Source organism: Panthera onca, chromosome C1 (assembly GCF_046562875.1).
Source record: "Panthera onca isolate mPanOnc1 chromosome C1, mPanOnc1 haplotype 2, whole genome shotgun sequence".
NCBI lineage: Eukaryota > Metazoa > Chordata > Mammalia > Carnivora > Felidae > Panthera > Panthera onca.
The window spans coordinates 137,435,865-137,453,226 of NC_138346.1; the positions used below are offsets into that span (position 1 = coordinate 137,435,865).

Here is a 17,362-nt window from a genome sequence, read left to right on the forward strand (position 1 = left end):
AGTGTAAGTAACTTGCCTAAAATGACACAGGCACACAGTGTGTGGGTGAAATCACATGAAACTCTGCAACTGGGTTTAAGAAGACCTCATATTAAATACTTTGCAGAGGCAGCTCTACTTAAAAGTGGCAGGAGCATAAAAACAAATGACAGAGGGGAAAAGTAGTATGGCAGAATTTCTAATGGAGATCCTAGGCTCAACAGACTCTTATTGATAGGGTAGACACGCCGTTTTACCATTGAATTAAATATCCATTAGCATCCTTTACAAGTTTATATAAATAGGAGTACATGTTTCTCCCCCACCCCACTCAAACCAATGATGCCCTGAATGAGAGGCCTGCCAATGAAGGTACAGAGGGAGCGGAATGCTAGGTACTGCCTGGTACTTTGTTCTGGGAGGAGAGGCTGCTGAGGGCCTTCTTGATTACATAGCCTCACCTATCTCCCATCCCTAACTTCCACCCAGCTGCGGTATACTACTCCAACATGTCCCACACTGTATATTTGTGGCACATGCTTATTAGTTGTTTACCCAGAATCAATGCTGCACTCCTCTTCTTACTACCTGAAAGGGCCCCAGTTTTTTCAGGTACTTGCATCAGTAGGCATACTGTTGCTTATCTAAGTCAGTTCTGATGGCTACATTCCCACTCCAAGTAACTGACTTGATCATGGATTTTTCACAACTCTGGCCAGTAAGAAATGAGGAAAAGTCTGTTGGATGCCTTCTAGAATAAATTATAAAATGAATACACAAGAAAAAAGTCCCTTTTCTTTCCACTGGACAGTGTCGTGTCTTTTACCACAGGAGGAGTGTGGTATGTGTACATTTGTGTTCCTGCATGTATGGGAGAGACACACGCATAGAGGCAAACAGCCTAAAAAGAAGGACAGAGAGGAAATGAGATGCTAAGAAATGAGGCATATAGAAAGGAATAAATTTGTAAAAAGGTCAGGGGAGAGAGGTAAGACAATAAATATCTGAGAATAGGGAGAGGTGACCTCCGCTCCCCTCCCACCACACAAAAAAAGTTATGTCAATACTGTCATCTCCTAGAAGCTTAGAGGAAAGTCAATCTTTCTCTGTGCAGCATTTAGTACACTATCAAGAACATCTGAAAATTAATAGCCACTATTTGGGGATAAGAGTAAAATACCGGTTCAAAAATAGCAAGTCATACAGAGCAAGGACCAGCTTGAATAAATTTGGTATCTGTTTGCATCTACTGAATGTGGCTATATGCAAATGCAGATCATAATGATCTTATGAAAATGCATTTTTTTTGCTCACATAAATATACTGCTAAACAGCTATGCCATTATATCTAGATCCAACTTTCAGATTCAATGCACATATTGCTAAATGTCAAATGTATTCATATTCATTTATATTTGAATGCTGCTTTGAGTGGAAAACTATAAATCATCCATTCAAAAATAAAAACAAAAATAAAATGGAAATGCAGCATTATTTAGCACCACAGATGAACCCTTATTTATCTTGCAGTTAAGCAGTGAAGTGAATAAGCATTTTCAAACAGAAGCTCTGACTCTGAAATCTTAATAACTAAACTGCAAAAACCACAAGTTCCTCTAAATATCTGAGTTGTCCTCATTATCTTGGTTATTGCTGTGCTTTTATCTCCATAGTCAAAATTCTCTTACTTTGACTGAACAATATGTATTTCATTGAGTATCTTCTGTATTGGAGCACATAATACAACTTTCGATTTCTCTTGAAATATTTTCTTATCTATACTTATCTTAATTATTCTCCATCAGGCTGTTTTTATAAATGCCTCATAAATGGAGAAGTGGTTAAAAAAATTGAATGACCCTAAATAAATCTGTTGAGTTCATCTTGTTGGCTCCATCATTTACCACCAGCCAAAGCTATATAAATTCCCTTTCCTTCTCCTCACCAGCTATTCCTTCTCCAGTTTTTAATACTGGAATATGCCAAGGCTCAATCCCACTAAGTCCTGGGACCTCTTTTTTCCCCACCCATTAGCGACTTCAACAAATCTCATACTTTGAATACTATCGGCTAACATCTGCCAAATACGTATCTCCAGCTGAATCCCTGCCTTGGCCTCTGGATTTTTATAAGGATTTTTCTATGTACCTCCTTATTCAAAATCTCCACTTGGGTATCTCATAGGCACATCAATCTTAAATGTCCAAATCTGATTTCTTCATCTTCTCCACTAAACCTGTCCCTTCTAAAGTCTTCCTTGTTTCAATTAATGCCAATTCTTACCTTCCAACTACTCAGTCCCAAAACCTTGGTATCATCCTTAGGTGCTCAGAATCCACAGTTCTCTAAATAGCAAAGAGCTCTACCTTGAGAATGTACTTAGAATCTGACCACTTCACACCATTTTCACCCTGATCCAAGCTATCATGTGTCACTGGGATCGTAAGAGCTGGTCTCCAGCTGGGGTGTTCTCCTATCCCATGCACACACCACATACATGTTATGTCCTATCTTTCCTAAGCACAGTAATTGTTTTATAGCTTATGTCTGAATGTGTTACTCCTCAGTTCAGTCGTCTTCCTATTTCACTGAGACCAAACCTCATGATCTGACCCCTCTGACCTCATTTCCTCCAACTCTTTCACTTGCTCATTCTATTCCAGTAACACTAGTCTCCAGGCTTTTCCTGAAACGTGCAAGCATATTTATACTTTGCACTTATACTTATACTTTGCACTTATTGACTCTGCCTGAAATGCTCTTCTCCCAGATATTCATATGGTTCAACATCTCACCTCTTTCAGGTTTTACTTAATCAACTTCTTGGTAGTACCTTTCCTGACCCCCAATATTAAATTGCACTATTCCCAAACACTCCCTCTTCTCCACACTTATCACTACAAGACAGTCAACTTAAATTTTAATTAATTAGTTATTTACAATTGTCTCCATCCACTAGAATGCGGGCCTGTTTTCTTGACTGCTATATCCCCAATGCTTGCAATGGTGTCTCTCTTACAGTAGATACTCAACCACATTTGTGGATAGCTTTCATTGAGTATCTCTATCTTAAAGTTCATCTTATCATGACATGAAGTTGTAGATCTCTAATTTTTTCTCCCTTTTATATGCTATAATTTAGTCTATAGAGCCATTATTTGCCCTAATTTTCTTTCTTTTTTTTTTCCTTTTTTAAGTAATCTCTCTATCCAATGTGGGGGCTCAAACTCACGACCCTGAGATCAAGGGTTGCGTGCTCTACCTACTGAGCCAGCCAGGCATCCTTGCCCTCCCTGCAAGCTAGCAATGTGAAGAGTCACTAACAACTTGAAACACTGGCTTCCCTTCCTTCTTAAGTGCTACAGATTCTATCTTTCACCTATATTTCTCTCAAATTTATTCTCATCTGCAACTCCACTACTACCTCATCAGTCCAGGCTCTCACTGGATCCACACTGCCCAAAGGATAAAGTCCATATTCCTCCTGCTGACAAATAGCAAGTCTCTCTTCCTATCTGACTATGCCCTTCTTTTACAGCCACATCTCATCTCCCCTGTATCTGTTCTCTATATATCAGCCTAGTTTTCTCATTTCGGCATGCTTTTTGAGCTTTTCCTACTTTTCATAATACCAAGTCTGCATGAAATATGCTCCTTGCTCTCCAAGGAACAATGCTGAAGTCATTTTACAGGAGCCATCTCGAATATTACTTCTATAAAGTCATCAAAATAACAACAGCTAACAACCACTGAGTGCTTACTATGATTTAAATGATTTACTTCCATTGTATCATTTAATCCTTAAACAAAATCTAATTAGAAAGGTACTACTAATTTCCCCAAATTATACATGATAAAATAAGGCTACAAGAAGGTAGGAAACATGTTGTAGGTCAGAGACTTAAAAATCAGATGAGCTAGGATTGGATCCTAGGTCTAATTCCAAAGCCTAAATGTCAAAAATCTAAATAAACAGCTGAATTGACCTTCGAATAGGTATTCTGAAAGTCTTTACTGAGTTTAGGTCATTTTGCAACCATTAATTTTATTGTTGTGCAAGGTAAGAACTACAAACCACAAACTCTGGGGTGCCTGGGTGGATCAGTCGGTTAAGCGTCCAACTCTAGATTTCGGCTCAGGTCATGATCTCATGGTTTGTGAGTTCAAGCCCTACATCAGGCTCCACAGTGGCAATGTGGAGGCTGCTTGGGATTCTCTCTCTCTCTCTGCCCCTCTGCAGCTAACTCTCTCTCTCTCTCTCTCAACGTAAACAAATAAACTTAAAAAAAAAAAAACAAAAAAACTCATAAACTGTAAGCTGTCACTTTACAACTACCCAGATAATGAGTAAAAGAATTCACTCTAAAGCACTGTTTCGGTTTGCAAGAAAACACATCATTTTTGTGGGTATATTTTTGTGATAAGAAAGAGTAACAGTAATACCATTACTGTCAATTTACAGCATTTACAAAATTACAGGCAGGGTAAAAGACCAGAACCCTATTTTTGTATGCCACAAAGCCCACATAGAAGTCACCTGGTATGTCCAAAAGGACCTCTGGAATGTTACATCACTACTAATTTACTCTCCTAGTTTTTGCCCTTCTTGGTAAAACTTCATTTCACTGACCTTTTCATTGTGAGTTGCTTTGCTGGGTATGCATATAGCATCCCTCCCAAAGGTGACTTTGAGGAAGCCTCTAAAGGCAACCCTGGTGGGTCTCCATAGAAATGGCCCCAGGGTTGTCTCCAAAGTGGCCCTGCTTGAGTTGCCATGGTAAACAACCAGGCTAGATTGCTATATTCAGTTCTCTGCCAGGGTCGCCATGGTGACTGCAAAGGATGGCTCCTTGGAAGGACCTCACAAGGGCGCGTTTCCATGGTGACCCTATCCTGCATATTTTAAGCAACTTCCCTCTGGTTGTTCTGTGACCAATCATGGCAGGTTCATTTTGAGAGTAACCCTGGAAGGTTTCTCCCAAAGATACCATCATAACACATAGGGATTTGGAAGTGAGGCCTGTAAACAAACTGCTTGAAAATGTAAATGGTACCATTCATAAATCATTAGATTAGTCCTTATATGTTTTAGGAAGGATCTGTTTTGATGGCTAACAAAAAAAAAAAAAACAAAAAAAACCACATTTGTAACGTCTGTTAAATGTGCCTGTTTCAAATCTTCATTTAAAATATCTTACAGAATATAATGCAGATAATTAAAGTTTCAAAGTTCCCCAATCTTACAACATAGCGGATAACTAGGTAAAATATACTTTATAGTGGATATGACACATACACATAAAATGAAATCATAAATACAGATGGATCATTAGGTTATAATGAGATATCAAGGAAATTTTTATAGAGCAAAAGACAAAATATTTGCAAGTCAAATGAAAAAAAAATGTGTTTTTTTAGTTGAGTTGGGAAAGCCTAGCCATATTTAGGCCCAAGCTATTTTTTCCTGTATTTTTGTGGTTGGAACCATCTCAACTACTCTTCCTTTCAATTTAAAATATGAATATAAACCATTCTGAACAGATGCTTGATTTTTAAGCCATTTAACTATTCTCCTGAAACTTTAAAATACTGTACTTTTTCTAGTATTTAGTCAAGGGCAAATTTTATCTAATTGCTAATTTCAGTATCTTTAAAAATTACTTAACAAATAAAAATAATCCACAGTTCAAAAGATACAATTATAATTTCTGCACATGTACCCACTTTTTGTTCTTGCCAAGTGACTCTTTAAATTTACACACACACACACACACACACACACACACACACACACACACCTTACTGTGAAGAAAAGGTTAACCTTGGCTTTCCTCTTTTTTCTCCTAATCTTGAGTACTAGCTCCATTGGGTCTACAGTTTCCATTATTTATTTTCTCTCTCAGATGCCATTCTCCTACTCTGTCCACTACAGCCCACCACTGCCCATTCACATTCCACTCAGGAGAATGAACTCGAGTTTGAAAAACAAAAATAGTCTAGAAAAACAAGGATATTCATAGTCCCTTCTTAGTGAAGTCTCAGTGTTCTACACAAAGTCTGAATTTGTAGAGACTTCTTGCTTTAAGCCTTCAGTGTGTTTTTGTGAATCAGAGTAGTCACTGCTATTTTCATTCATTCATTTATTCACTAAATATTGATTGATTGATTGATTGATTGATTGATTACCAAGTATAAGGCACTGTTTTAGGGGCTGAGAGCACTTCAGGGAACAAATAAAAAAATTCCTGGCTTTAAGCTGCATACATAATGGACTGGGGGAAAGAGAAAGAAAGACAATACAAAGAAAACCAGTAAGTATGAAATCCTGTCTTCTGTTAGAAAATGATTAAAGTAAGGGAGAAAATTAAAACAGAGAAGAGGGAGGCTGAGTCCCAAGCCAGGCTGGGATGGGGGCTAGGATACTACAGACAAATGGGTGGTTTCAAGAACTCCCCACTCACCTGCCATACGCACAGTCAATATCGTACTCATTACTGATCAAAATCCTTAAATTAAAAATAAAAAGAGTAAGAAGGTCTGCTTCATAGAGAACTCAGGAGAAGTTAATCAAAGTAATACTCAATTTTCTCCACATCTATACTTGCTCTCTGGGAGGCAGCAGGCTCTGAGGATGGCAAGTGATACCACCACCTCCAATCCAACTTCTGCTTCAAGAACTATATGAACTTGGGCAAGTTACTCTACCTTGAAAGCCTCTTTCTCAATTTTAAAGTGAGAAAAATAATTCCAAGCTGAAAGTAGTACCCTGAAGAGACGCAAAGACAATAAAATATAAACACTAAAATATTGTGGGTGATAATATAACGTCTGGAATTTACATGGGAACATTTCAGGAAAAAAAAGGTGAGGAAAGAGAAAGATGAAGAAAGTTGGACAACATTTTGGACATTAATGATGCCCAGTGATGGGTACACGAGTTCATCATATCACTTTTTATGTTTGAAATTTTCCATTAAAATGTATTGCAAGGAAAGGATAAAACTTGAAATCAAAGACACTTCCTCCATAAAGGTTTTTAAAATAACTAGAAAAAAGTGTATAGGAACACCGACCTACTTTATATAACCGTTTGCTTATAAAATGAGCAAAAAGTGGATTTATTTACTGAGTGCTCACTAACCTTCTGGAACAATACTAGGTGCTTTCCATACCTTCTTATAATATTCTAATTAAAAAAAATTAACTTCATATTTTACTTATCATAAGAGACAATGTAAGACAGGCAGAAAAGCATCATTGTTAAACTTGTAGATTCACTGGGTATTCAACGTATAATTTGTTTTCTAGAAGAAAGTTTAGTATCATCTACTGAATCCTTAAAAGCAAGCACACAATGGAGCTTTACACAGCTAATAAACATTTTAGAAAATGAATTCTATATGAGTGTATCAAGAAACTTAAAAACTTACCAGATCAGTATCTGCCTTTTTATAGGTCAAAGCTTCCACTTTGGAATCCAGTTCTGCTTGTATTTGGTCTCTCCTTTTCATAACACCCTTCATATCAAAACACAGGGATGGAATAAGTTGTACTTTGGTTTAATAATATTTTTATGAAAAAATATACATTTTAGAATATAAATGGCATCGCTTCCCAACTCATCAGTCATTTGGGGATATAATGACAAACGAATTTGTTTAATCTCTAAAAGTTAAACTGAAAGCAAGTATGTAAGAGAATTTTTTTCATAAACTTTTTATGAGTTTTCCCAATGCACATTTTACTGAAGCACTCTAGACATATACAGTTCTTCAAAAAGAGAAAAAAAAAACAAATAATCAAAAAATCAGTGGGAGCACTGAAAATATATACTATGGTGTAACCTGGTGGCAGTTGAGAGGTCACACGGGCCTCTCACCTAAAGTGTCTATAATAATTTGCAGCACACTTATTCGATTCCAAAGACATGGTTAATTAAAGAGTTTTTAATTACAGTGGGAAATCAGAAAACTGAAGTGTGAACTCACATTTTGAGATTTTATTTTAGCTTAAAATATATAAATATTAGTCAATTAGCCAAGCTTTTGATGAGAAATTATAGCCTCTTCTCTGAGAAGAGTTCCATCCTGTTTTCTCAAATAACCATGAATTCACGTTTCGGTATCCTTAAACTTTAAAACACCCTTGTGAAGGAATTTGAGTGCAGATTTCACCTTCATCTTTTATAATGTTTGCCAGCCTTTTACAATGTGTTTCCCCTGGTGACTCATTTTTCTCCCAAGACCTGCTACTTAGGCTTTATAGACACAACGACTCTTTTTATTTGTACTCATCTTTCACAGGTTTTCAAAATATTAGTTGAAATCATAAAATTGTGATAATGAACACAAGAGGCCTAAAGAGGTTAAGGAAAAAGTTAAGCTAACTCCAGGTAAGTAAAAAATTCAAACAGAAAGGGTGAAAGTACAGCATATATGAGAAAAGCCTTTATGAGGCATAGGTCTTTCAGGTGTTTTCAGGGGAAGGGGAGAACCTACCAACAAATCAGTTAAATGGAGGCAAGATAATTTGACAGAGTATGTGGGAACTGAGAGGCATTAAGGATAAAAAGCATCCTCAAAATTACTCAGTCTAGTTTTGTGCCTGGCGGAATTACTCCTAAAACACTCAAAAGAGATAAGCTTTTCTCCTGTTTTCAAAGAAATCAATAGAAAATTCAGGTAATTACTACATACCTTTTATATTTATTTCAGTGTTTCATTACCATTAATATCGGGAACCCCTTCCTATCTCTAACCCAAATGACACATACTACAATTTAGTCTCATTTATTTAAGGTCTGTTTTCATAAATATGAAGTACTGTGCTTCACATAGGTAGAAATATTTTAAGTAAGAGTTTGCTTCAGAAGACAACTAGTAAGATTACACAAGTTTAATCATTTTGTCAAGGTCTATACTTCATCATTTTAGCTCACATTGAAGAAAACATTCCAATATAAAACACAGCCAGAACTGCAATATAAATTGCTACTGATTATGCTTTAGGAGTCTACAAAGTAATATAATCAAATGAGAACCTATAAAATAATTCTTCTGGTTGCTATTATAATTTTTCCACACCTTTAATGATATATGACTTAAATTACATAATTTTCATCTTGACATAATAAAGAGAAAAACACATCTAATTAAGGGAGAAGAATATACTATTTTTAATTATACAAATCAGATCTCTTTGAACAACCACACAAGGGGGCTATCAATAATGAGGTAAAACAATGAAATGTAGCCAAGGAAATTGATGGAGACAAGGAGGAGACTCCTGAGCAGTGAAATGTTAGAGGCCTTTGGGAAGCAAGAAGTGTTTGTTTATAGAAGACCCTAATAAAGTCAAGTAACAGCAGCAACATGAAATATCTACAAAATATTTAATGACTGTGAAAGAAAAACCTAACCGTGAGAAAGAGGCAGATCTCATGCTGAAAGGCTAAGAGAGCTTTTCTTACCAAGACAGAAGCAAAATTAAAAAAAAAAAAAATCCCCAAACCAAGAGTACATGAAAACAGACACGGCTCCAAATATAAATAGCAGAAGAAATGGACTATATCTGAATGCAAGTGGGCTCCTTCTCCCATTGCCACGCTAAAACACAACAACCCTGAGGGTATCAGTTTGTGCAAGGTGCTGTGAGCAGAACATAATACAGGATGAAAAACATTAACTTTGCAGATAGCATTGCTAAATCCCAAATATCTGGAAACCTTAACTTGAACTGAGGAGGTTAAATACAAAACTTTGATATAAGAGGAATAAAAGCCTTTGCAAATAGTGAAAGAAAACATTTTAACTTGAAGGATTTCTTTTTAGAAGCATCCAGAAGACAGAACAAACATCAAAATCCTACTCAAGTACTTTGTACATAATGATAGTAAATACATTGCTAAATCAAATGTACCTAGAAGGGGTAAAAGAACTCTTTCATGAAAAGAAATCTCTAAAGCACTAAAAATTTTTTAAGTAAAATTTTAAAGGCTTGGAAAAATGAATCATATTCTCTATATAAATCTTGACTGAAGATGTTTCAAATCTATGTGTAATGTATATTATTGTGGCTGAGTATTCCTGTCTTTTATTAACATATGCTTCTACTTGTCATATCATTCACATAGTGAACTAATATTTATTGAGCATCTATATGCAAAGCATTCTACAGGATGGGAAAATAGTGGTGAAAAAAACTGAAATAGAAACTACCTTTATAAAGCTTATAATCAGGTCAGGGACTAAGGTAAAAGTATAAGGTGTTCTTACCATTAACATTTCACTATAAAGTACATACTCATGTACTACAGGAAGCAGGGCCTCTGAGAGTCCAGACATCCGTTTTTCAGTGGCCTTAGAGCATTTGTCAATGCAGCTGGCAATCCCTTTTAGAGTATCAACCAGATCTTCTTCTGACGCTGACCACAGAATATGAATTGGGCCATATTCTCTCATTTCATCAGAATATTCTAAAAACAAAAATTAAGCTCCTCAATTTACAGAAGTTTTAAAAATCTGTGAATTATAGACAGTAAGAAAAGACCTTATTTTTCTCATCGTGCATATGTTCTTCTAAATGAACATAAGAAGATGGCTATCAACTTTCATTAAATTGGCAGCAATTCCAATCCACTCGGGTCAGTCCTTGAATGACTAGTGTCTATGTGTAATCAGCAATAGCATCCTTTTTCATTCTCTAAAGTATCCTGGCTTGGAAGACAGATTATACGATCACCATATCTATCATGGAACTCTGCCTACCAAATAAACTACACCTGAGTGTCTCATAGGCAACATTACCTAAACAAGCTTGTCTTCTTTCTCCCCTTCCCCTGATTACATATCCTAGCTAAGAGTAATTGTTTCCAGTGATCTCAAAGCAAAAATGGGTATCATCCTATACTCATACCTGCACAGAGCCAATCACCAGTTTCAATATTTCTTAATACTTATCTATCTATCCATCTGTCTATCCATCCATTCATCCATCTATTTTTCTACCTATCTATCCTTATTTCCACTGTCATCAGCTCATCAGCATCTGTAATGTACACTTCTGTAAGGGACTTATAACTATTCTTCCTCTTTCAATTTTTGTCACAGTATATAACACTGAAGCTTCTTAGCTAAATTAGAAAGTCCCTACATTGTCTCTCTGGGTCCAACTCTTGAGATTCTTCCCCCAAAATAGTTCGATTCAGGCCATGATAATTACTCATTCATAACTATCTCATGATTTCTCATTTAAACATTACACATACCCCTTTGCCTTGCCCTTTACCATTTCTACCATTTGACAAACTACTTCTAATCCTTTAAATACTAGCACAAATACTAGTAAATACTAGTACAAATAAATTCCTTCGGATTCTGTTCCAAAACATTGTATATGCTTTGTCCCCAATGAGCCGATCATAATCTTACACTTCTATTAAAGCCTATCATAATTTTATACTTGTATTATCCCATTCTATTATAATTGCTTGCATAAATCATATGCTCCTAGGCCATATGCTCCTTAAAACAGGGGGTGGGTCTCATTTTCTTTTATCTCAAAGCCTGATACAGAATGTGTTCAATAAATATTTTTGTATTAGTGAATGAACAACAAAAGACTATTCAATGCTTGATAAGCCATTAATTCAAAAATTTGTATTTCATTTCAAAATCTGAATGTTTTTACACTTTGCGTTTATAATATCATCCCTCTTTTTTTTAAAGTTTATTTATTTTGAGAGAGAGACAGAGAGGGAGAGAGAACACATGCATGTGCAGGAGACAGAGAGAGAGGGCAAGAATCCCAAGCAGGTTCTGTGCTGTCAATGCAGAGTCCAACACAGGACTTGATCCCAAAAACCATGAGATAATTACCTAAGCCGAAGTAAAGAGTCAGACACTTAACCAACTGAGCCCCCCAGGCACCCTGATATGCTATCATCTTTCAAAGATGGCTTTTTATGGTAGAGAATGTAGAAGTAGTGAATATTTTTTCTCTAACATCCATCAAATACAATGAAATTCTCTCTATATTTAATCATCTTACTACTCATTAGAGTTAGTTGAAATCTGGCATATTCCTCTAAATTAAACTATTAAAATGTCAAAAGTTTGTATGATCAAATAAACTGAAATAGATTAAAAAAATTTAAGACACTGGAAATATCAGTTGTTACCAAATAAAGGTATCAGGTTTAATAATCACTAGAGCCTTTCCAACTGCACCCACCTAATCAAGGCCTAACCTTTGTTTTAAATAATGGCCGCACTACACTAGCATTTCTAGAAAAATGTTCTCCCTTATCTCATTTTCTCAATTTGTGTATACATAAGTGTGTACCATTGAACCTTTGTAACATACATTCATTCATTTATTTGTTTGTTTATTTAAAGTTTATTTATTTTGAGAGGCAGAGTACGAGCAGGGAAGGGGCACAGAGAGAGGGAGAGACAGAACCCCAAGCAGGCTCTGTGCTGTCAGCACAGAGCCCGATGTGGAGCTCGATCCCATGAAACGATGAGATCATGACCTGAGCTGAGATCAAGAGTTGGATGCTTAATCAGTTGAACCACCCAGGTGCCCCTGCAATATCTATTTTTCCACAGAGAGCTTTTATAAAATTCTAAACTGCGCTTACACAGCTCTCTGATTACATTTGTATGCAAACACTTACTGAGTTGCACTGTAATTTGTCTATTAATATATGTCTCCCCAACTAGACTCTGAGCTCAAGGACAGGTACCAACTTACTCCTCCTTTAATCTCCAACACAGAGAAGCAGTACAGCATGTGGTCAGTACAAATGTGACAAATAAACTGGGGAGCACAAGATATAACAAGATCAAAGAAAAACCTTGAAAAAAATTTTTAAATAGAAACCACTAGTTATGATCACCATATCTTCATGATTTGAATACGAATGAAATATCCTATATAGCTTAGGCTCCCAAGCTACAAAATAAAACATTCCATCATCTTCGAAGGAATCTGACAAGTGGGCTTCACACTCAAAAAACTAAGAAATCCCTCCAACTTGGGTCAGTGGCAATCATGCCCTGAAAATCAGAACTCAAATTTACAAAGTCTATCATCAAATCCACTTTTCCTTCTGAGCATTTCACAAACATTAGAGTATACCGAAGATTTTAAAACTATTTCTTTGCACCAGCAAATGTAAAGCAGCATACTGATGTTCTACAAAACTCGTAGGTCTCAAGAGTTTCCAGGAGCTTCTCTGAATTGCTATTCCACTTAACTATGCATCAAGAATATTCTTAACAGAATTGGAATTGTGGAATACAGTTAAAACAATTAGCCTCTTGAGATTTAAAAAAAAAAAAAAAAGACAAATGATAAATAACAAGGGTGGACCAATAAGTCCTAAAAGAAATTATTAAACTATATTCAGTCACCACAATGACATCACCAAGTGCCAATGCATGGAAAAAAAAAAAAAAACATAGAGGGAAATGTACATTCAGCTATGACAACTTTTTCTATATTTCTTTTAACAACCAATCACTAATGATAAAGCAAATTTCCTACCACCAAATCATATGTTCATTCCTTTTTTTCAATCATTGAACAGCTTTTGTTGAGCACCAACTATGTGCTAAGCACTATCTAGATACTAAAAATAAAACAAATCTTTTCCCTTCTTTTCCTCATAGAATTTACTATTTAATAGGGGACATAGAAAATTAAAAAAAAATAAGTCATCAATATAGAGACTTAAAGTAGTTCATCTCTAAAACCAATTTATATTAGGAAGTATATTCTTTGACTTGGCCACCTAGTTCTAATGTAGTCAAATGCAATTAGAAAATTAGCAGAAAGTCATCATGGAATTGGAAAAAAAATCATCATGGAATAAAGTCCAACTTTTTTTTTTTAAGGTTATTATCATGTTGCTATTTTATTTTTAAATGTTTATTTAATTTTGAGAGAGAAAGAGCACAAGTAGGGGAGGAGCAGAGAGAGAGAGAGGAAGACATAGAACCTGAAGCAGGCTCCAGGCTCTGAGTTATCAGCGCAGAGCCCGAAGGGGGCTCGAACTTACGAACTGTGAGATCATGACCTGAGCAGAAGTCGGATGCTTAACTGACTGAGCCACGCAGGCGCCCCTGAAGTCTAACTTCTAAAGTAAAATAAAAATAAGAAAATTGAAAAAAGGAAATGGTGACACAAAATAGGAAGAAGGACCTAATTTCCAATATATAAATTTCTCTGCCACGCTTGGACAGGTGTAATATAGAGTACTTTTTCCAAAAAAATCACGGAAAATGTGGAAACCCTATTTTCTGATACATCACTTCTTTGATTTTAAGCTATGATCCACATTGTACATTTAAGACCAACTTCATACAACTACAAAATCTTAAGCTCAGGGCTTACTTTGCCATTATTACTTATAAATGGGAACAAGAACAGCTAATAATTGATTAAAACAAATGGGGACTGGCCATGACTACCTTCAAAATCATATAGAAATCAAAAATTTTCTCAATATATCTGGGTATAAGCCACACATGAAGGTGAAATTCTATCTTAATGTTATGTGATACCTCATGTAAGGAGCTTGGAAACCACTACTCAGTCTGAACAAGTAAAATGCTGAATAGACTGAAAAATGAACAACTTTTCTTGGATCTGCAAAACAGGGGAGGACACAGGAAAAACCACTGCCCTCATGACTGGGAAGACAGATGAATACAAGGGATTGTGGGTTACTGGGCACACACTAAAGAGAAGAAACCACCTCTCACCACCCACTGCTGGGGTAGGGAGACTGGAACTGTAATTGATGAACTGCTGGAGGCTCAGTGTAGACAACTTTAAGAGTTAAAAGCCCCAGGGGGAACCCAGTCATGGGGTCAGTATTGTGAGATTTACCCCCAGAAGCTCAACTAGGTTCACTGTAAATATTGAATAAAAACTACTCCTGCTTCTTGCAGAGGAGAATTTTGAAATAGCCAGAGCACTCTGCTCTTCTTAACAAAGGCCTGCCCTCAGAGGAAAATAGTTAACCAGAGCCTAACCTGCTCAGGTATCATCAGAGACTAACTTAGAGAAAGGGAAATACTCAAGTCCAGCCGACTCTGGCCACTCTGGCCCAAGTAAGCAAGGAGAGAAAACTGAGAAACTCTTGTGAAGTTCACAGTCCAGAGGCACAGGCTCACTAAAAGACTGAGACCTGATCACAAAACTGTACAACGCTTCAGGAATAAAAGTTTTTTCTATATTTAGATCGACGTAAGTTTTCTATATTTAAAACTATAGAACGCTTCTCCTCCCCCACACCTTACCACATTACTAAAGTCCTGTTTACAGCAGTTCCTTTTACCCAGTATCATGTCTGGTTATTAAGAAAAAAATCCTAATAAAAGGCAAAAAAGACAATTTAAAGAGACAGAGCAAACATCAGAATCAGACATGGCAGGGGCGTTGAAATGGTGAGACCAGGAATTTAAAGCAATGATGATTAATGTGATGAGGGCTCTAATGGACAAAGTAAGCATCACACAAAAACAGATGGGGACTGTAAGCAGAGAGATGGAAACTTTAAGAAAGAACCAAAAAGAAATGCTAACTTAACATTGCTTTACTACACCAGCAAATGTGAAGATCGGTCAGAAATTGAACAACTTGGTAATCACATTCTAGTTATTCTACATACCCCTTTCTTCCTTGTAAATTCTCTGAGATATTTTGTCTATCAAATTTATTTTCTGGCTAAAAACTTCAATAAAGTTATTCATTTCCATGAACTCTTCTGGGCGGCTTTTTACTCCTCTCATTGACAGTGCAACAGCTCTGACTGTCTGCCCCATCCTGCTGAGTAATCCAGGCCCTTGCTTCTTGTGAGAAGAGAGCTCCTAGAAACAAACAAACAAACAAACAATTAAATATTTGTGGTGAAGCAATATTCCCAACAAAAGGAAATGTAATTGGAAGGATAAAGATGATAAAAATGTTTCATAGACTTTTTTTCATGTAGTTTGAAGCAGGTGAATTTTATTGGGGTACAGTTCTTCCTCTATCTCCTTGATACTATTCCTTTTCAAAGTACTCGTGTAAAACATGTGTGCAGCTTTCCTCTCAGCATGGATCTTTAAAAGAATAAGGTTTAACAGCAGGAATTGTGCTTAAGGAGATATTGGGGAAGATGAGAGGACAATATGAGATGCAATCTATATTTTATAGCAGGGATTTAATAGAAAATGGTTGAGAGAAGATCTCTTAGGGTCTAAACTGCTCCCTGAAAAAAAAAGGAAAATTTTATTAATTCTTTAGTTATAATAATAGCTAGCATATATTGAGAGCTTCTAGGCACTACACACACACACACACACACACACACACACACACACACACACATATGTAAACTCACCATAACACTTTGAGGTAGGTTCTACTATGATCCTCATTTTACAGAAGAAAATACAAGCACAGCAAGGTTAAGGAGATTGCTCAAAGTCCAGGTGAAATTAAGTTATGGACAAGGATTGATCTGATTCCAGAGGCTTCACTGCTAAGCACTAGCCAGCTCTGTCTTAATGTCACTATAAAAGTTTGTAAATAGATACTCCCTGACCATAACTCTCCAACCAAGTGAAGTAGCTAAACTGTGACACTACCTCCACTGGCTGGCTGGCTGTAGACAAAGATTTTTAATAATATATGTAACTAGCTCTTTCATAGTTAATCTGGGAGGGAGGAGTATAGACGAGCAAAATAGAAGAACCACTATAAAAGGATACACCACACAAAAGTAACCCTTTAGAAGTACAGCGTATTAAAAAAGAACACCAAGAAGAAGACCACATGACTCTGGTGATGGTTATAGCACTCGTTGAAATATAGGTTTGGGATCAAATAAAAGGTTACTCACAAGAAACAAAAAAAAAGAATCTATAAATAATAATGCCGACTACCAAATCCACAGATAAAAATATTATATATTATTTATCCAAATATTAAATAATATATTATCTTTCTCCAGATTTACTTTCCTACAGGTCTTACACAAAATAACACATATAAAGTAAACTTGTTTATTTCCTAGGCAGCATGATTTTATGTGTATATAATAACGGATGTCACCCTTGACCAGGTAACACATCTATCCGGGAGTGCTACAGCATCACTTGATAGAGTAAACATTATCAGAGAGAGCATAAGTCACAACTGGCAAGCTATTACTGAGAACTGACTATAGAGAATGCTTCCAGCAGCTTCTAAGGTTCTGGAGTCAGGCCACAAATTCATTTCACATAAGTCTCAAAGGACTTCCAAATAGCAGTACTATTTGTCAAGATTGAGATGAACCACTTTCTAGCTTCTATCACTTTGGCAACAACTGAGAGATACAAAACTCAAC

The 17,362-nt window shown here is 36.2% G+C and overlaps 1 protein-coding gene across 4 annotated transcripts in view; it reads right to left on the bottom strand.

Annotated features, from left to right (window-relative positions):
- The window catches only part of SNX7 (sorting nexin 7), a 124,770-nt gene that overhangs the window by 73,489 nt on the left and 33,919 nt on the right, over window positions 1-17,362 (bottom strand). For all 4 annotated transcript variants that reach the window (XM_060622854.2, XM_060622852.3, XM_060622855.3 and 1 more), the window contains exons 5-7: window positions 15,659-15,857; window positions 10,254-10,453; window positions 7,410-7,496 (exon numbers count right to left, since the gene is read on the bottom strand). In XM_060622854.2, the coding sequence (XP_060478837.1) occupies window positions 7,410-7,496; window positions 10,254-10,453; window positions 15,659-15,857 (486 nt within the window). The remainder of the gene's footprint in view (window positions 1-7,409; window positions 7,497-10,253; window positions 10,454-15,658; window positions 15,858-17,362) is intronic.